This window comes from Uloborus diversus, chromosome 10 (assembly GCF_026930045.1).
Source record: "Uloborus diversus isolate 005 chromosome 10, Udiv.v.3.1, whole genome shotgun sequence".
In the NCBI taxonomy this organism is placed as follows: domain Eukaryota; kingdom Metazoa; phylum Arthropoda; class Arachnida; order Araneae; family Uloboridae; genus Uloborus; species Uloborus diversus.
Genome location: NC_072740.1, coordinates 80,015,687 through 80,037,844, shown reverse-complemented (window position 1 = coordinate 80,037,844; position 22,158 = coordinate 80,015,687). Strand labels below are relative to the sequence as shown.

The following is a 22,158-nucleotide window of genomic DNA, read 5'->3' as shown; positions in this document are numbered from 1 at the left end:
TGAAAAAAATGTGTAAAGAGTAGCTAGCAGATTTAACTTTTGAGGAAATTCCCTGTTCCACGCAGGCCATTGAAAGTTGTGTAAAACTAATGTTTGTGTTAAAACTTAACAAAAGGGATACTTTCGTGCCTATCTTCAAGTTTGGAAAGAACTTTTAACATTTGACAACAAGTGAAAATATTATTCAAACACCTAATATTCAATATCCCTAGTGTACTATGTTAACATTTCAAATTTGTAGATTTTTTTTTTAAATTTTGTTCTTTCTGCATATAATTCTAAAACAGGGCTCGTACGCTCCGGGAAAACCGGGAATTGTCAGGGAAAATGAGATGGTTAAAAGTGTCAGGGAAAAGTCGGGGAATTTTCTAATTTTGGCCCAAAAACATTTTTTCCTCAGGAATTTTGTACTATGAGATCTAATCTTCGTTTCAATCGATGTTTCCTGAAGAAAAAAATTGAAATTTTGATTCAAAATGAGGCTAGCAGCACACACACAAAAATAAAACCTACCACATTCACCATTTTTGATCCTCAACCACTCCCAAGAAAAAAAATCCTCTCGTGAACAAAAATCATGCACTAACTCAACAGGGGAGAAAACAATTTACTGCTTCTGAAGCACAAGAATGAGGATGAGAGGGCCGATCGGGAAATTTGTTTTTTTAATCGAAATGTCTTTTCTCCAACATGTGAAATGTAGTCGCCATCTTTGGTCATTCACAAGACAGAACTAGATATGATGCTTAAATGCCTAAGTTTCCATAAACAAAGCAGAATTGGATGTTTTCTGGAACTGCTAACTAATGGAAGTAACGCAAAATGTGCTGCAATTTTTTTTTTTTTTTTTTTTTTAATTTTTAAAATATGTAATTCCCTTGAGAAATGAAAAATTTTGTTCTTAAAACTTAATTTTATCCTCATTGCCTTAAACGCAAATGTGCTAAATAAATTTTCAACTAAATTGTAGTTTCGTGAAGATTTATTATTTTTAAATTTTTTTCGTGCTACAAATTAAAAAAAGTTTTTCTTAATTTTTGGCATAGCCGCCATATTTGGTCAGTCCCAGGATGGAAGTACACAAGACTTTTTAAGTGCCTAGGTTTCCAAAAACGGCATTGGATGTTTATCGCAATGCAAACTATTGAAAACAACACAAAATGTGCCTATTTTGGGTAGATAATTCCTAATGATTTTCTGGAAAAATGCTGAATTTTCTTCAGAACATTTTTTTATTATAATTGATTTAGACGCTTATGTGCTACATACTATACATTATGTGCAACTGACTATTTTGACTTAGGATTATTAATTATTTATGACGACTTTTATGGTACAAATTCAAAAATCTATTTATTATCATAAATTTTTCACTTAGTTGCCATATTTGGTCATTTGCAAGATGAAAGTAGATGTAAAATTCCAAAAACAGAATTGGATGTTTATCTCAATGTAAATTATTGAAAATAACATAAAATATGCAATAAATTATGAATTTTTAAAAATTAATTTTTAGAAAAGAAAAATTTTAATTTTAACGTATAAGCATCCTTTAATGTGCGGGGAAAAAAATTGATGATTATTGGTATTGGCCTCTATGATCGGCGGATGTTGATTTTTGTTATTACGCATTATATGGTATGCCGATCGATGCAACAAGTTAATCGTATACTGAAAAATAGCTTTGTATTTTGCTCAATATGCTTTGTGTTATATATGTACTAATAAGAAAACAAAAAGAAGTATTGTAAAGCATTGATTAGAACAAAACTCTAATTACAGATGACACTTTGCATTGAAGGAACATTAAAATAAGTTGAATGTACTTTGTTTTCAACAAGTAGTAAATGATTGAAAACAATTTTGAACAAAATGTAAAAAAAAAAATTAATAAAAAAAATAACTTAATTATTTTGAAAATATTGTTATTTAAACTTAATTTTGAATGAAGCGAGTAACCTGGAATTTTCTAAAAAACAACCTGGAAAAGTCAGGGAGTTTTTTTAGCCACATGTGTGTATCCTGTAGAAAATATGTGATACAATTGCATAAAAATCACATTATTACTTAGATTAATAGTGCTATCTAATTAATCAGTCAAATGAATTCATTTTGAAAAATAATTTTCATTATTGGTTTTTTAGAAAGTCCAATGTTTTTTTAATTTTTCTCCAATTTTGATGTTAGAAAGGCACACACAAATTGCTAAATATTCACCAAAACCTATAAAACATTTTATGGGCTTTAACTGGCTCATTATGTAACATTTTAGTTGTATTCCATTTTAATATTTGGAGTTTATTTCAAAATATTTGTTTTACAAAAAATGATTTTTCTCTCGTTTTTACTGATTTTTTCAGTCACAAAAGGGCATGGCTAGATATTTTCTAATATTCAAGAATCTTTTTTGTGAGTTCCAGCTAGCTTATTACACACCGTTTGCACTCTATCCAAAAATGAATTTTGAAAAAAAAAAATTTTTTTTGGCTTATTTTGGCCCACTTTAATGGGCACCCGATACTATCAAGTAGATGGGCAAGCATCTGAAATGTGCATGTGCACATGCAATTTTTGACCTAACCATCTTCGCATGTTACGCTTTTGCCTGCTTACTTCAATGCTTGCACATTCGATGGCCGCTACTGAGTTGTGTACTGAGTTAAACTACATCTATGGTTTCAGAACCCGTTTTCTAAACCAAAAAAAATTTGTTTTACATTAAACTGTTTCATTTTTTTAAGTTTTTAATTTGCTGCCCTTAGCATAAATCATGAGAGGATCTTAAACTATGTTTGGAATTTAATTGTTGTTTCCAAAAAAAAGAAAAACTTTTTGTTTTTCCGACATATTTGTGTTACATACTCCAACATCCATAACATATATGAAAGCCGTTCTTAACAGAAAAATAGAAGAAAGCAAGATTTAAAAAAATCTCAAAATTCAAGGTAGCCAATAGTATTGTTATAGTGGTATATTTCTGCAAAACATTTAAAATCATTGTTTTTAACTTTCAGTATTTTTTCAGATGCAGTGGGCAGAATGGATGTTAAATTTTTTTCGAATTCCAGTGAATATTCTCCCTGAAATTAAAAATACAAGGTAGTACACTGTTACAGTTATTTTCTTTGTTAAAAGCTATTAATATGCCAACATAATTTTTATTTCCCTATTTTTACAAACTTCTATCATACTTGTGTCATATCTGTAATGTGTACTTGTATGTAAAAGCAATTTCAAACCAATGTACAGGGTGTGTATTTTAAGTAATGAGAATATTTTTGTTCTGACACGGCTATATGGCAGAGGGCCCTCCAATTGGTTGGAGTCGGTAGTGGGGCCTTCGACCTTGATAACGCTCCGCTGGGCAGTCGCCTGCTGGCTTTGGTTGAGGCAGATTCAGGCGTGGCGTAAATGTCTTCAAAAAAGTGTGTGCAAGTTCAAAATGCAACAAAGCATTGAACAACATTACCGCAATCAAATCTTGCATTCGCCTCGGAAAATTGGCTGCATCAACGCTGGAAATGATTCAGCAAGTGTACGGAAGGGAAAGCTTATCGCAAACTTAAGTTTTTAGAGGTCGGGAGAGCGTAGAGGGGGAGCCCATGCAGGTCGCTTATCAACTGCTGAAAACGAGCAACGTTTTTTGACATTTGCTGAACATGGAACAACATTTAAGTGTTTACATGATTGCAGAACAGCTAGGAATGGATAAAATGGTTTTGCACAAAATCATCATTGAGGATCTTGAGATGAGGAAGATTTGCGCCAAACTCGTGCTTCGTGGTTGCCGAGAACTTGACAAAAAATGGCATCGTAACAGTTCCACAGTATCCTTACAGCTCTGACCTTGCCCCAGTAAGACTTTTTCCTCTTCGCCAAAGTCGCCCTCAAAGTCTCAAAGGGCGCCATCACAAGACCCTGGATGATGTCAAAAAGGCTTGCACGCATGCTCAGAAGCATGTTTTGGTTGAAGACTTCCAGGAAGTGCATAAAGCGTGGAAACGTAGTCTGCAGAAGTGTGTTGATGCTCAAGGAGCATATTTTGAAGACTACTAAAGTTATGTAGCAATATGTCTAATAAATTATTTTTTGTGGACTTATTCTCATTAATTAAAATACACACCCTGTATGTTTCCTTAAGTGAAAATAAAAGAATAATATTATATAATGTCAGACTTAAAATGCAAAATACCGTAGCGACTTATTATAAGATTATCTTTATATATGTTATCATGTTGTAGTACATGGTAATGTCATATTGCAATAAAGAAGTATGTTTTTTCCAGACTGAAGTAAAAAAGTAATATAATTAGTATGTTCAAAAAATGAAGTCTTAAAATTATTTTCAATACCAGTTTTCACTATTGTTGTCATCCAAGTCTTCATTTTTGTTCATAGTACAACAGTCTTGTATAATTCTTTCTACTTAGAGCAATTTCTGTGGGTACTGATTTTTTCATGCTTTGGTCTATTATTTATTTTCCTTCCTAGTGCAGTACTTTCATGCTTTTACACACAACTAGATAAAATATGTAATAGTAATATATAAGTGTTTGTAAGTACAGTATACTCTTGATTATCTGCGTTTGGTTTATCCACTGTTCCTATTACCTGCAGGTCTTTTCACTATTTTTCTTATTGATCATTAAATGTTTTTTAAACTGATGATTTTGTTATTGTTTATTTTTAGCTTTTGCACTTGTATGTTTTTTACATTCAATGTTAGTAGATGAAATGTAGCAGCTATATGTTTTTAGCTATAATTTAAATGTATGTGTGAGTGTCATTCATATTTTCTAGTTATTGTGTATGTTACGGCCAAAGTCCAAAATCTGCCAGTTCGTGAATTGGTCAGCCAATTCGCGAACTGACCAACATTGCTGAAAACTTACCGGCCAAAGCCCAAAATTTTCTTCATTTCGAACTTTGGCCTGCCAATTCGCGAAGTGGCTATGGACGATCGGCCAAAGTATGAAGAGGAAATTCAAAAGCAGATATTAATGCAGCATTTTAAAATGAGTCCTTCTGTGTACTGTTTTTTTTTCTTGAAGTACACTTGTTTCAGAAACGACTTCAAATACAAGGGATACATCTGTGTTAAAAATGAGCTCATAATATTTAAAAATATGATCTCATGTTATTCTGTTTTTATATTAAAGCCATAATAGATATTATTCAGTGACAGTACATGATGTAACAACGTGATAGCGTAAAGATTACATTTGTGCCCTTCAAACGAGCGAATTATATCTTAAACAAATGCATTGTGTAAAGTTTGCGAATGCAAAGGTAAATTGAAATAAGGACGATCAACAATCTGCTCCTTAAACCCGATTTTAAAGATCCTAGATCACATTGTACCAAGAAATATTGCTTCAAAATTTTAAAAATTATTTTGCCAATCCTCAATAATAAGGGCTCATTAAGACAAATATAAAGAAGAAATAGTTTTGTTGTTAATATCATTTAAATAAAAATTTTTAATGCTGTTTTTTGTCTAAATTCCCCTAAAATATGTCCTTATTAATATTTTATACATAAATGTCGTATTTATTTTTATTTACTCCTAGTTATGTTTTTTTTCTTTATAAAACAGTTTGAATTTTTATGAATCAATATTTCAAAAGAGAAAGCAATCTAGAAATTCAGCATATTTTCCTTATTTTATTTTATTTTTTACATTTTGGAAAGGTTGTTCTTATTGTCATAGTACTTATTTTAATTCTTTATTTTTTTCCCAAGCATTTTCACGCACATTTTACTGCATTTATTTCTTATTAAATTGATTATTTGTATTTTAGTTGATTTTCTCTTTGTCTTGCTGTATTTGCAGGGTGAATTTCAATTCAATACTTTTTAATCTTGAGGATGCGGAATCATTATTTATATAATTTGCATTGCATACTTGAGCTAAATTATTTTTCTCTACTGGGGATGGAGGAGCGTGATTTTCCTTTTGTTCTAGGTACAATGTGTTTTTAAATACCTTCTCTTTTTCTACAAGGAAGGTGAGAGAGTGGGATTATCATTTAAACGCTTTCATAAGAAAGGTTGTATCGCTAATCGATCAGAGTTTGCTTCGCTCGCAAATCGATTGTGTTATGGTAGAATGGTTACTTGGTAAGTTTGGAGGAAAAACTTGAGTTTTTTCATTATTTTATGTTTTAAAGCAACTGTTTATGTAATATAATGTCTTTTTCATTTTTGCGAAATATTTTAAATTGCAGATTTTCTTTTTTTTAGGTTTTCTTAAAGAGTGCATAGGCGGCTCGTACGAGGGGGCAAGGGGGGCAATTGCCCTCTCACTTTCAACAGTAAAGGGACTTTGCCCCTCCACTTTTCTGAGTTCAAAACTAAGGGTCAAATGGAAAATGATTGATGATCTATACACGTGTTTAAAGAAAGAACTGACTTAATAAGTGCCTTTTTTATGCTTTTTTCATGTTGTTATTTCGTAAAAATTAAAATGGAACTTTGATTTTGGTAGGCCACCCGCTTTTTGAGTCTGTTTCTCGAATTTTTGGAAGAGGGTCAATTCACCAATAATGACGTAAAAATTCAATTGGCCTCTTTTTGAAGAAAAAATTTAGCTTTCAGGGTGTGTCGCCCACCAAACCTGCCACCCCCCCACACCTCCTTTGACCCCCCACTTTTTTGGGGCACCAGCCGCCTATGAAAGAGTGTACGCATTTTAGTTTAAGAAAATGATTATTTTGCATCAAAGATGTAAGGGGGGAGGATTTTCATTTATTTAAGTACCTTCCTTTAAATTCTTAGCACGGGCATTGTCATGCGGGTATAGCTTGTAATTAATAAAAGTACTCTCATAATTTTCCAAATGGCTTATTGCACCAACGCAATGGTGTGAATAGCCTGTGGGTAGAGACTAATTGTGCTGACTCGGCGCAAAACATGCTAAATTTCCTCTCTTCGCTATCTCGTTTTTTAACTGTCAATTGTACACAACTCAAAGAAAAAAAGAAAAAAAAAACATTTGTAGTGTCTCAAATCTTAAACTTTCTGAATCCAACAAAGTATATTTCAAAAAAAAAAAAAAAAACAGACATAACTATTTAATTAATTTCTAAATGGAAACAAGTCTATATTATTCGTGCAATAAATCATTTCCGAAACATGTGTTGCCAACAATTAAGTTGCTATATTAGGATTTTCATCTCTACTTTATAGCTATTTTTTTTTTGGCATGATGGATTTTGGTTTGGAGATTTTCTCTGAGATTTGGTTTTGTAGAAATTCGGGCTGAAGAGGGCTTTTAAATAGAATTCTGGGAAGGGGAGCACACACTAAATTCCTTACTTGTCATTAGGTTTGGTTTCGGAACGAAAACTATATGTAAGATTTGTGTCACAAAACTTAAAGGTTGAGAAACATGGCCTTAAGCTTAATCTCAGCTGGGACCGGACAAGTATTATGTAAGCAGAAAGGTGAGACCAAGGGCTGCTTTTTTTCTCTGACAAGAGGAGTGGGGTTACAAAAATTCTTAGTTAAGCATTAAATAATGAAGCAGTTACAGTGCAACAACTAAAAACGTGGGGAAAGAGCATCCTGTGACATACAAAATGTCATAAAATCTTATGTAAGCAAAAGGGGAAGGGGGTATAGCATATGCTTATTTTTTTCTCACAAAGTGGCCGGGGGGGGATACAAAATGACCAAAAAATACAATACTTGAATGACACCTTATTAGCGATCGCATATAATTTCAACTGAAAGTATTTACATATAGAAGTGCAAATATGAGAAATACATACTCATAGCTCATTTGAAGAACTAACGCCAAGAAAAAAACGAGGATGAGTTTTCAATAACTATTGGCACGACCTTCACAGGGACGTGGTAGCACCCTCCAAGCTCATCGAGATGACATCATATCAGCTTAGTCGGAAACTAGGGGCCGACTCGGAATCAAAGTAGCATAAATTTGACTAGTTTTATAGGGAGAGGGGGTTCTGGTGACGAAACTGACAAGGGGCTTGATTTAGCTCCCAGCCGCCCTTTGACAACCTCCTTTCTTGTTTCTACCACTTGCATGCCGTTTCGTCACATTGAAAGCGACAGATGTGTTGTCTTCCTGTCAGTTTAAAATCTACTATAATCATTTTGGGCTTTGATCAAGGATTCCCGGCCACGTCGCAAAATGGCCAGCCAAAGTAGAAAATTCAATATTAATTGCAAGTATTTCGGACTTTGGCCAAACCTCTTGGCCAATTCGCGAACTGGCCGAACTTCGGGCTTTTTCCGTAACATATACAGTATTATGGTTTTTACCTATTATTTGGATTATCTGCAATTTTTGTTATATGCGTTTACCGTGCCACCCTATTCTGCAGATAATTGAGAGTTTACTGTAATAAGGTTCTAACACTGACTCCAAAACAAAAAACAAAAAAAAATACTACATGAATTTTTATGTTGGCGATTGAGTTCTCTAAACATTATGCTATACAGTTCTCAATTGAATATTTTTACACTATGGCAAGGATTTTAATTTATTTTTCTTCAGAAAAACACTATATTTGTCCAGTGTTTTTTTTTAGAGAAACTATCTGTTAAATTTGTTCAATTTTCTTACACAATTTTTCTAACTGCTTTTCTACCTTTTCTTTTCAAAATTGTTTAGGATTTTGTCTTTATGTTCTGCATCTACTTTGAACCATATTTAAGTATATAAAAAAGAGATATTATACTATATTTTATGATATACATTTATAACTCTTTTCTCTTTTGACTTACTATGGACAATGTGCAATGCTCAAAGGAATATTAGCAGAGCAGATTAGCTAGTAATGTAAATGACAATCCTTAACAGAAGGTTTTTTTCAAACTTTGCAAGTTGGTTCATTAGTTTTTCCCAGACATATTTCGCTAATGCATATTACTTAAGTTTTTGTACTGCGTATCACCAACTGCTATTTATTCTAATTTGTCTTTGTAATGAAAAAGGCATCATTAGTTTTTTAGCTGTGTTAGCAACATAAAAATATTTAACCAACTTATATATATATATATATATATATATATATATATATATTTATATTTATTTTTCAAAAAATTCGGAATATTGTTCATTGATACACAGGATGATTCAAAAATAAAAGTGCAAATTTTAAGCAAAAGTAGAGTACATCAAAAAGATGAAACTTACATAAGTACCCATCTTTTGGAATGCCATGAAAAGTGAACAGTTGTGTAAAAGATCTGACAAGATATAAGACTGATTAATTAGGAAACAAATGTTTGACATAATGTATGCAAATGAAATATACTGCAGACTGATGCAACAAATGCACACGTTTTCATATGCTGCAATAAAAATCAGAAAATTTCCTAATGTTCCATTGATCTAAAGTGCCAAGGGAAGAGAACCATATGTCTTTCCTTTATTTTTCTGGTTAATTATTCTAATATGCTATGCAACTCTCATAACTCTCATTCTTTTATGTATTTACCACCTCTTAAACTTTGGCGACGCTTTTATTGTAATTTTAAAACAACCAACACTTTTAATTTAAAATTAAGAATTTAAAAGTATTTAAAGTGGGGGGAGGAGTGTTGAAACGTTGAAGAGTTTGATGCATTGTTATCTAGTCTTTTGTATATCCAAGATGTTTGCTACTCCACATAATCTTAATTTGTTCTTATTTTAGTTTATATAAGGTATTTTACTGTACACATGATTGATGCAGTTTACAAAATTATTATTAAGAAAATTGTGCATGTACTTGGTTATGGATTTATATTTCTTTATGTTCAACAACATAAAGAAATATAAATCCGTTAATGTTATAACAACACTCTTCCTCAAATTCTCCTAATGATCATAAATTCATTTGTCTGAATCAGCATTGTAATTTAATAATTGATTTTTAATGTTCTCCCAATGATGATTATTTTAGTGATTCATATGGAGAAACTTTTGCATCATTATTTGGTGAATCTATTCCAATACAAGCTGTTGTAAGTTTCAAAAACTTTTTTATAACGTTCAATTTTAAAATCTTGTTTATATATATGTTCATTAATTGTAGAGATTTGCAGATATGCAAATTGGGCCATTTACTGATTAATCGGCTGTTGATAATCGGCCAATTAGTCAGTAGAGCCAAGAAATGATCATAACCATAGTATTTTAATGCTACCAATTTCTCCATCATTTTTTTTTTTCTTTTATAATTTTGACTTTAGAAAAAGTTAATAGTTTATTTCTGAGAGACCATTTATTTTACTCCACATCTCTAATTTTCCCAAAATAATTTCAAAATTTCATCCAATTTCTTTGATCCAATTTTCATATCTGGCTTACAAATAAGTTATAAAGGATTTTTTTTTCAAGTTTGACACTTTTTGTGAAAAATGGTTTCATTTTCATTTTTCAAAGTATTGTTCATCATTGGTCACTACCTTTTCCCATCTTTCTGGCAATTTTCGGATGTGATCTCAAAGACACGATACGTCTTTTAATGCGATCCATGAATTGATCCAATTTTTGGACTTCTTCAAAAGAGCGGAAGTGTTGTTCCTCAAGAGCGTGCATCATTGACAAAAACAAATAGTAGTTTGAAGGGCAATGTCTAGACTTTATGACGGGTGGGGTAGGACTTCTCATTTCAGCGTATCAACCTATGTTTTGATCGGATGTGCAACATCTAGCTGAACGTTATCATGTTGCAAAATTACCTTTAGTCGTTTTTCTAGCAGTGGTCGGCTCAAACGCATCAATTGAGTTAAGTAAAGTTGTCCTGTGATGGTGTCACCTGGTAGTAGCAGCTCATAATACACTACATTCAATTGGTCCCACCAAATTCAGAGTGAATCTTGTGAACCTCAATTTAATACTAGTGAGGACATCTCTTGAAAATTTTTTAAAACTTGTTTGTACACCAGATATTATTGTTAATAAAATTACATTGTGTTAACCAGGCATGAAAACTTTTAAAATATTTTGGGTAGCCTGTTGTCAGCAGGCTAATTCAGGAGCACTTTTGATTTAAATTTAGTTTAACTGTTAGTGGCAATCCAAAACTTTTATTCTTTATAAAATTATAAAGTTATTTAAAAGTACAATGCTCAAAGAGAAAAGTAAGGATACATGAAAAATGTTGCAACATTGTATACATGTGTATATTTAGTCAAAATAGAAAAAATAAGTAAAAAATATTATTTGAACCATCAGTTTGTAAAAAAAATGTAATGATAAATTATGTATTTTTTTTTTTTTATTTTTAAATCAAATGGTATTGATTAATTTTTTGTTGAATCAAAAATTGTAATTTAAAAAGTAAGTTGAAAAATGTATGATATAATAATATGTATAGTTGTAAAGATCAAAATAACTGAAAAAAAAAATGTTGTGTTACCAAAAACTGGGGTAAAGGTATCATAACATAAGCTTAAGAAATGATCCTGATTTTCTTTAAGAAAAAAAAGTTTTAGGAAGCTTTTTCTCTTTCGTTGGGGAGTGTTAATGGGAGTTTGCTGTGTGGTCATATACACATTAGTTAATTGTGTTACATTTTTGTCCTTCAAAAGATAAATAGAAATAACAATTATAACATAAAAACAAAAAGTAGCTACAAGGCCGGTGATTTGAAAAGAGTAGGGGATGGGGACCTAGGGTGGGATAAATATTGACTAGACATGGCTATGGATTGAAAGTTTTCTTTATTTATTGCAAATATATGGAGGAAGGGGGAGGGGATTCTTACTCATGTTTTTCTCATTGCGATTTAAAAGTTCTGGAGTTTAATTATTTCTTATTGTATCATGTGATTATCAGCTGTGAAGCTTATTCTTAAATACTTCATTCAGTTCTGAACACTTTCTAAACTGTTTATTTAGTTTTTACTCTGTATACTTTCATACTGCATGTCATAGTACTGTTTGCAGAAAATTAAGCTTCCCTATGCCACCGCCGAAGGTGGTGTACTTGTACACCCACCTGCCAAAGGCGGCTAGTTACATTTATTTATTGTTAATTATATTCATCATAGTATCTTGTTGAAGGCATACTAAAAACTTGGATAATTTTTAGTAAAATATTTTGAAATTTTATTGAAATAAGTCGAATTTGCAAGTCTAAATGATTCAAAATGGATCATATTATAAGAAGTAAGAAAACTGCATTACGTTAAGTTAGCCATTTATTCATTGCTTGAATAGCTTGAAAACACAATATTCAAATATAAATGAGCAAATTGTTTGCTGTAATATTAACTTTGTGAAACAGCATGGCTTTAAATGAGATAATACATTAATTTGTTAGTTTTTAAAAATATCTTATTTGGTTGTAGGTTGGAGATCAGCAGGCATCTATGTTTGGTGCTTGTTGTTTTAATAAATATGACATCAGTTGTACTATGGGCACAGGAACCTTTTTGAACCTTAATACTGGAAATTCTCCTCCTACTGCTCATCATGGTTGGCATATATTTTCATACATCATTTTTCAAGTCTTTATTGCTTTGAATTTGTTTTTATCAAATATATCACTTTCAATAATGTGGTTTAAACTATTTTCCAGACATTTATCCTCTGGTTGGGTGGACGATAAATTCACAAACAACTTATGTTGCTGAATGCAGTGTTCATGATACAGGAACTGTTATTAACTGGGCACAGAATTTAGGTAAATTTGTAATAGCATATGTAATAAATACTGTACTAACTAGACTAAAAATACTGAAGTACTAAATGAACAATACATTTCAAAGGAAGTTCGTCTCAAACAGGCCAAAAAAAAATCGATTGTGAATTGCTAAGTACTTCTTATCTGCTGAGCCAAAATGGTCTACTTAAATTTAACATCTCTTAGTGACAAATGCGCTAAGTCATAAGTGTTTGAAACTCAAAATAGGCACATCCAGTGACGTAGGTAGAGTTGAGCGGAGGAGGCGGTCCGCCCCTGGCGGCACTTTTCGAGGGGCAGCAAATTAACCATTTTGATGTGGAAAAAATAAACGTGTTTTTCAAATAAGGAAATAATGGTTTTAATCTGTTATTGAAGGCAAAAAGAAAATCTTCGAATTGTAAGAAATTTGTGTCACTTCCAGATTAAAATTAGTTTTATACAATACTTTCTGATTTCTTTAACTTTCAAAAGCCTTTCGCGATAGCCTATTAGTGCAATTCCTTGTTTTTCTTTTCTGGGGGGGGGGGGGGAGGCGACAGAGGACAGTCATGGGACCAGTGTTTTTTTAGACTGTAAAAGTTAACTCCAGGAGGAAGAAAACAATGAAGTTTTCCAATTTTTGTTAAAAAAAAGAGATAACACTGGATTTTAAGAGAGTTTCTTGAAAACCTCCTAGTAAAACAAAAACTTTTTTTTAACTTCAAGAAACTGGCGACAAGAGTAAAAAAGGGAGGGAGAAGTAAAAAATGGTACACGAAACAATTTATTGCTTATCACAGAAGTGGCTTTATATGTTGCAGGGTTAACTTTGACTTCTTATTCATTACATGAGTTCTCTATTTCAAAAGAAGTAAAAGGAATTTCTGTTTTCTCTCTTTTGAGAGTAGAAAATCTATCCAACAACTTTAGACCACATGTTAGTCTATTCCTTATGGAATTTCATTCAACATTTGATTTGGTCCCTCAACTTGGCCAATCATAGTCTAAAATTGCTTTTTATTGTATTCAGTTTCAAATAATTCAGGTTGGGAACCTCTCCCACCTCCACTCTGTAGCCCAACAGCATGAAAGATAGCTTCAAAATGTTTTTAGGAGGGAGAGCTCTCGAATCTTTCATCTCTTTTCCTGATATCACGAAAGATATCTAGGAAATACGGTTTTAGACCTCAATGTTTGAAATTTTTTCAACAGAGCCCCAAGCCCTGTCTTTTGCGCTAACATAGCAAACACACCCCAAAAGTACATATTTAGGACTTTAAAAGTCTCAACATATAGCCTAAACTTATGTTTTTAAAACCAAAATTTTTGAAAACAGCATTTAAACCTTGATTATGCTTTATCTCCTAACGTGATCAAAGATAGTTTAAAATACACTTTTAGGACTTCATTTTTGGAAACTTTCCAAGAAAGATACCTTAACAACCCCCCCCCCTCCTTCTCATCTAACGTCTCTACTGATTAAAACTGTGTTTTAGGAAACTTCAATTTTGAAACATTTCTGAGGGAGGAAAGCCGAACTCCTCAGACCTTTTCCCAACGTCCCCAAAGATAGCCCAAAATTTTGCTCATAGAAATTTGTGTGGGTGGGAGAGCTCGCTAATTCTTCTCTCTTAAAGATAGCCTTAAATGAATTTCAGCTTAAAGAAAGATTATGCGAGGGAAACCTCCCTGTGTTCCCTTTTGCTCCTAACATTATCAATATCAAACGAAGCCTATAGTCGGGCTTCAGTTACGGAAATTTTCCATGGGAGAGCCGCCTGGTTTCACAACATTTTTGGTGCTATTAGGTGTTAGGGAACCCTTCAACTTCAACAAAAATAGCCTAGAATTGCGTTTTTGAGACTTAAGTTCTGATTAATTTTCAAAAAACGAAGCCAAACCTTCCCCATTCCAGTAAATCACCAAAGATACCCTTAAAGTTGATTTCAATTTAAAAAAAAATTCAGTAAGAAATATTAGTGCCCCTCCCTCCCCTAACCCGTACAACTGCCTTAGAATACACATGCAATAGCATTGCCAAAGATAGCCTAAAAATTGCATATTTCACAACTGAAAATTTTTGAATTGAGGATGGATCCTACCGCTCCCAATTTTCTTAACCTCTTCACAAAGTAGCCTAAGCTGCATTTTAAAACTTTAATTTCTGGACATTTCCTTGCTGTGTCTATGGATCTTCTCACGTCAACAAAGAAACACTAAAATCGACTTTAGTTTTGAAAAAACTCAGAAGCAAACCTACAACCCGCCCTTTCCCTTCACTTTACTGAAAACTGCATAAATTTTCAATTTTTACTTAAATTTAGCAATTTTCTCCAAGTGTGGTCCTCCCCCCTCCCCTTATTTTTTCCTTTTGTAAGTATGTGGAAAATAATTAGTTTTTTTTTCTCTTTAATATCATTTCTAGTTTTAATTTAAACACCCTTGACAGTTTAATGTATCTATTTCACAATGAAAGGGTGGCAAATTTGGGAACCGCTCCTGATGACAAACACTAGCTATGCCACTGGGCACATCAAATGCTTTACTACTTAAACAATCATAATTTTAAAAACATGATATCTGCATTGAAACTTAGACTGTCCCAGATGAATGTGTAATGAAATTTTTGTGTCTTCAATTTAGGTTTATTTTCCGAACCTTATGAATCTAGCTACATAGCTCTTTCTGTTTCAGGTAAAATTATGTTCTTATGATACATAACACATATTTTGTACTAGTTTTTTTTTTTTTTTTTTTTTTTTTTTTTTTATAATTCAACCCTTTTTCTCATGCTTGTTTTTTGAATATCTTGTTTAGATAACGAAGTTTTCTTTCTACCGGCACATAACTTGGTAAGTACTGACAATTTGAGACTTTTTTCTTTTTTCTGATGATATAATTTTTCTTTGAAAATCTTATAATGGTTAGGATTTTGGGATAGCATCCATTGTAGCAATAAATCTGAAAACTTTGACTTGATATTTCATATGTAAGAATTACAGAATACAAATAACATTCTTAACCATACTTTTGTCTGTACACCCTGTATGCTATGTAGCCAAAAGTACTTTCAAAAATTGATTTTTTTTTAAATTTTGTCGAAAAATATCAAAGTAATTTTCCCTTAACTTCTGTCATGTAGAGGGTAAGGTTGTAACCAGTGGGGGGTTTTGGGAGTGCAACCCTCCCCCCCCCAAAAAAAAATAGACACAAATCTTTCTTTTATGCTTGTAGTTAAATTATTGATTGTTTCTTGCTTCTTTTTCTGCATTACAATTGCGTATTTTCCATAAAGTTGGAATTGATATTATCTATGGTAGTTTTGTCACGAAGATTCAAATGATGATATTCTAGAAGTTTTGTGTGGATGTTAAAGAGGGGGAAAAGAAGGTACCCTTCCCAAAAATAAATTCTGGCTAATGCTTTGTTAGAGGGTATCTTTTAGCTCATTTTCTAAGAAAAAGTGAATCATGTATGCTTTTAGGGGACTAAGGACAAACTGAAGAAGTGAAATAGGTTTTTTGATCATCCAGTATCACAAAAAGCTGGGAATAAGTTGTAAATTCTCAAATTAGTTTTCTTTGCTATATTCAATTATTCTATATGTATTTTTTTAAAGTTTCACTTTTATTCAGTAAGATACAGGCATTTCTTTCAAAAATTTAAATTTTGCTTGCGAGTCTTTGTCTCATAACAGGTACAGCTTTCTTTCAAAGTTTACCAAACTTTCAACTTTCAGAAAAGTTGATAGCATGCAAGAAAACATTATGCTAAAATTTAAAATTAAAATAATGCAATTGTGATAAAATATGAACATTCAACGGGTTTAATTTTTCTCTGGACATGCAAAAAGATATCAATTTATAACTTTCATATAATTTTGTTGCCAAGTTTACTGGCAACTTGAAATACTCCAGTTGAGCATCATAACAGTTTAAAAAGATATTAAAGATCTAAGAAGCTGTTTTTCGATGATTCTCAAATCAGGGATGAATTATTACGGATTGTACACATATCGGTAACACCTGCTTGCAATCTTTTAGTATTTCTACACTAATTCATAACCTACACGGGTTATTTGTAGCCAGCACCTTCCTGTCTATCTTCTAATCTAATTTATTTTGATTGTCCTTTAATAGCTTAATTTGTTCAAATTGTACTTTAAAAATATTAGAATGAGTAGGGTCTGGTGGGGTAAAGTGGTCATAAAATCGTAGGTTTTCAAATTAGGTGGATAATAAATACAATAAATTCTTTAAACACTTCAACTTTTTTTGTTGTTATTTTACATTGCATTATTCAAGAACACGGTACACTGAATTTTTGGAAGAAAAATATTGATTTTAGTAGTTTTATAGCACATTCTTTTCCCTAGGTTTTTATGACCACTTTACCCCATGGGGTGGGGGAAAGTGGTCATAGCATGGGGTAAAGTGGTCATAGTTAAAAATAGATGCAAAACCGTTACAAATAACCCTAATACTTGTATATTTTGGTTGTTTTTGTAATTACAAGTATATTCACGAGCACATGTGTGTATACACGAATATTTACTTATCGTGTTATACACGAGTAAACACGTTCCTATATGAGTAGATACATGTGTACATCAGATACATGCATGCACGTGCCTACTCAAGTATATACGTGTATATACGAGTATATAAGCATGTATACGTAATTACCTATAGGATTGTATATGTGTCTACACGAGTACATACGTGTCACGTGTATATACGTTTCACGTATATATACTACACGAATATATACGCATATAAACGAACATCATATGCGTGTATGCACTTGCATCTCGAGAACTTACTTGCATAATTGAGTATATACGTATATAGTAGATGTATATACGCATTTATAAGTGTACATACATACATATACTGGTATACACGAGTTAATTCGTTGATATATCCAGTGAGTCTTTGTACGTGTCTACTCACGGAAATATAATATGGAAGCTCGAGAATATACGCATGTATACTTGTAAACACGATAATATACCTATAGAGACATATATACGTACATTTACGTGTATACACCAGTACATGTATATATACACTAGAATATACGCTTATATACTTGTCGGCCTACAGTGTGAATGTAAGCTCTTGGGCAAAAATCAAAGTGCCGTGAGAGGGGAGGATAGGAAGCAAAGAATCAAAAGGAAGTTATAATCACTGATGCGCTACATGCACACAAAGCTAGAAACTAATGGATGCAGAACAGGGCACATATTTGTTGCACAAAGATGATTTTACTTAACATTTTAGTTTTTAAAAAATATTTAGAGCAGTTGTTAAAAGTTACCGCCTGTAGTTGCTCTAATTCACGCATCGCAAAAAAGGCGCAGCGGCTGATGAAAGTTTTTCAAAAGTCTCATTATTGCAACAGTGAGTGATCTGTGAATGCGAGAATGCGACGCATGTATTACAGCTGCAGGCCGCAAATTTCATCAATCGCTTTAAAACTTTCTTAAGACCTAAAATGTTGTGTACAATTGTCTTTGTGTAATAAATTTGTGACCTTTTTTGCATCCATTAGTTTCTGGCTTTGCGTGCATGTAGCGCGTCAGCATTGTGTTTGTGACCATATATTCCTTATGATTCTTGCTTCTTATCCTCCCCTCTATCACTTTTTAATGATTTGTTCAAGAGTTTAAACTCGCCCTGTATGCTTGTATTTCTTATGCTTGCATGTAAGTATCTAACTGAGTATATAAGTGCTCGTATGTATACGAGTATAAGCGAGCATATACGTGTATAGTAGAATATATAGCTATATGGATAAAAAAAATACTTGCAAACTACCCATATACGTATTTATTTGTGCATATGTGTGAATACGTCTATGCACGTGCCTACACGAGCATATATGCGTATATATATACGCATATACTCATATATTTAACCCCGTTTACTGTAAAAACAATACATATTAAGTAAAATTAATATTTAATTTGTGTCTGCCTTCTACTTAAAAATTAAGTGACATTAGAAGAACAATATTCGTTAAGCCTAATATTATGACCACTTTACCCCATCTTACTTAAATTGTTATAAAAAATTATCTGAAATAAATTCAGCTAACTGCTAACCAGTAAGAGTTCTTGAGACATGTAGGAAGCTTCCTGTGCAGTCAATCAGTTTATAATTCTAACAAACAAAGTTTCCCATGGAAGTTAAACGAGGTGTTTAGATTTTAAAATGTTTCACATTCACCCAAAATATTTTTTTTCTTCAAATAAAAATTTGCCAGTTGTGAAATTTTGTATTCAAAATGTAGTTTCTAACCGCCCTACTCTAAAATAAAATTTTCACATTCATTCGAACATATATTTCCAAACTATAGCCAGTTATTCGACGTGTGACCACTTTACCCCATTGACCACTTTCCCCCACCAGACCCTATTGAGTCATCAGTTCTGTATCATCATTGATCCAGAGTAGCAAATCCTCAATAAAGTTTTATGGTATGTATCTGATGCATTTTAGTTAATGAAAAAAATTATGTAATCCATGTTTTATACTGTATTATTGTGTCAGAAACTAAAAGTGCCTGAAAATTCAAATGAGATTACTAATTGGGTTAGTAGTAGATTTAATATCTGTATGTGTAATTATGCATTAAAGATGTTTGGAAATGTTTTAAACCAAATCCTAGCATTATTGAAGTTGTGCGTGTAAGTGTTTTTTTTTACCTCTGTATTATTGTTCCTACAATTCAGGTAGTTCTGTATGCATCAGTACATTTTATTTCTAACTGCTTTTTGTTCATTTTTCCAACTTTATTGAAAATTTTAGTTGAATTACAAATTAAGGTTATAATTTGTAATTCAACTCTGGATGTCATGCTAATGAAAAGCTTCGTTATAAGAGAAATAGGATGTTAAGTTTCAATCCAGTACTGTATTTACAGGTTTCCAAAACTGGACCATTGGACACATCTTCTTTTATGGGATTAAAAATACATACTTCTAAAGCTCATTTAGTTAAAGCTATTTTGGAATCTTTTTCTTTTCAAGTTTCCATACTGCATGAAATCATTACCCGTGATATTGTCCGGGAGAACACCAATGTGTTTAAGTAAGTTTTATATTTCTGAAATTTTTAGAATATGTCATTAATTTCTTAGCACATTTTGACTGAATAATTCATTGTTAAATATCAAAAGAGTTGTAGCAATTTTGCTAAAATTTTACTAACTGTAAGTAACATTTGGCATTAAAATTGTTTGAATACATTTTTCCCTTTTATTTTTATTTTGTATAAAAAAAATTGGTTTAACTGCTTGCATTGTGAAACTTCTAAATATATAATATTAAAATTTTTAAAATAGTTACTTAATGATGGGTATAATTTTCCTCAGAAAATAAATATCCAATGTTGAACCAGCAATTTTTAAAGTCAGGTATGAAGAGCTAAAAGTTCATTCCCTTTTTTTCAAATGCCTAGTGCTTATAAAAGAATAGTTGAACTTAACATTAAACTATAAAAAAGATGCTGCAAAGTAATATGATCTATTTATGTCTTAAATATTACTACAGTTGAACTCTCTTAATAGGATCAGATTTAATACAAAATCACGGCTGAAACAAACATTTTGTTCATTAAGTTAGGTTTGCTATTTAATCGCATTAAAAATTTCACATTTAATACTTACATTAAATTAAAAGTCTCAGCTAAGACGAACAAAAATTTGTGACTTCTTTCCTTAAAATATTTGTGGTTGAATACCATAATTTTCTTTTAGTAAAAATTATTCATCATTTTGTTAGGTAGTAGAAGTCCCATTGTGTACTGAGAAGAAAACGATAAGAATTTTTCATAGAAAATAAAGCACACACATTTGCTTACCTGTGGACATTTCAATTTTCCCAAAGATAAAACTGTTCATCTTCCATTGTGGATTACAACCTGTTCTGTGATTGTTGATTATCATCTTCCTTTTTCAATATTTTCAAAAAACATTCATTTATAGGAAATGAGGGATATTTTTCTAAATTTAGTAATAGTTAGATTACAATATATGTTAGTAGTAATATTTTTTAAATATAGGTAAGTATTTACCACCTTTTCTCAGTATCATTCACTCACAGTTGTTACAAATAGCAGATAATGCAAACAAATTTGTGGATTTTTAACTGTTCGTATTAACCGAGTTCAACAGTATTTTGAATGCTTGTTGATTGTTGTCCATCCTGGATGTTTGGGGTGGATAGAAACATAGGGATAGAAACATTGGGGTGGATAGGGATGATGGCCTACAGTCTCAGATATTAGTTCAATTATTGACACTTGCTGTGAAAGTCTCAGCTTTTAAATTCACATCTTGCTTTTCATTCTGTTAAAAATGTTACTTTTTGATCACCGGTGTAAATTTTTTCTATGCTCTTTTCAAAATGTTAATCTTTTTTTTTTTTGCAGAATTTGTGGAGGTGTAGCAAAGAATGATTTTATTGTGCAATTGATTTCCGATTTAACCTGTCAACCAATCATTCGCTTAAAGCACACAGAAACATCAAGCCTTGGTGCAGCTTTTTTAGCAGGATTGTACAATGGTAACAATATTTGATTTTTATTGGATCAAATTTTAAATACATGTGCAGTTTCATTATGTCCAGTACAACCTCAATACTGGAATCTCTGGGAATTAGAAAAACTCCAAGAGGTTTCAAGTTATCATGGTTGAAAAAATTACACCAGTAACTCTCACATAAGTTATATGTACTAGGGTTGTTTGAAAAGTTTCCGACCTAACAAAGAAAAGAGAGATTTACCTTCCAAGCTGACTATTATTTTTCAACATAGTCTCCTTGTAAGTCCACACACTTGATCTAGCGATGCTCCCATCCTTTTAGCCCATCCAAATAGTACGATGAGTCTTTCTCTTCGAAATAACTGTTGACAGTTGATTACCTCTTCATTTGAAGAAAACCTTTGTCCTCCAAGAGCTTCTTTTAGCTTAGGGAACAAGAAAAAGTCACTTGGGGCCAGGTCTGGTGAGTAGGGTGGGTGCTCAATCAGTCCATATTCCAATTTATGGATTTTAGCCATTGAAACTGCTGAGGTGCGTGCTGGAGCATTGTCTTGGTGAAAAAGGAGTTTTCTCTTTTTCAAATGAGGCCGTTTTTCTTCAATTTGATTGTTTAATTTGTCAAGTAGAGTCGCATAGTACGCTCCTGTAATTGTTTTACCTTTTTCAAGATAGTCTATGAATATAATTCCATAGCTATCCCAAAAAACTGTTGCCATCTCTTTCCCAGCAGAAGGAACTGTCTTGGCCTTTTTTGGAGCAGGTTCTCCCTTTGAAGTCCACTGTTTTGACTGCGTTTTTGTTTCAGGATTGTAGTGGTGGATCCAGGTTTTATCTACAGTGATCAGTCGTCGGAAAAATTCCATTTTGTTGCACCGGAATAGCGCCAACAGAGCACTGCAAATGTTCATTCGGACTCGTTTCCAGTCCAAAGTGAGCTGCACCCAATGTGCAGCCAGCTTGCACATGCCCCATTCGTCATTCAA

General features: G+C 32.2%; 1 protein-coding gene across 1 annotated transcript in view; it reads left to right on the top strand.

Annotated features, from left to right (window-relative positions):
* LOC129231067 (putative glycerol kinase 5) overlaps positions 1-21,211 on the top strand; it is a 59,926-nt gene extending 38,715 nt beyond the window's left edge. The window contains exons 8-13 of the mRNA XM_054865315.1: positions 3,026-3,099; positions 9,918-9,978; positions 12,312-12,446; positions 12,544-12,654; positions 19,556-19,716; positions 21,064-21,211. Of these exons, the coding sequence (XP_054721290.1) occupies positions 3,026-3,099; positions 9,918-9,978; positions 12,312-12,446; positions 12,544-12,654; positions 19,556-19,716; positions 21,064-21,211 (690 nt within the window). The remainder of the gene's footprint in view (positions 1-3,025; positions 3,100-9,917; positions 9,979-12,311; positions 12,447-12,543; positions 12,655-19,555; positions 19,717-21,063) is intronic.
* The last annotated feature ends 947 nt before the right edge of the window (positions 21,212-22,158 follow it).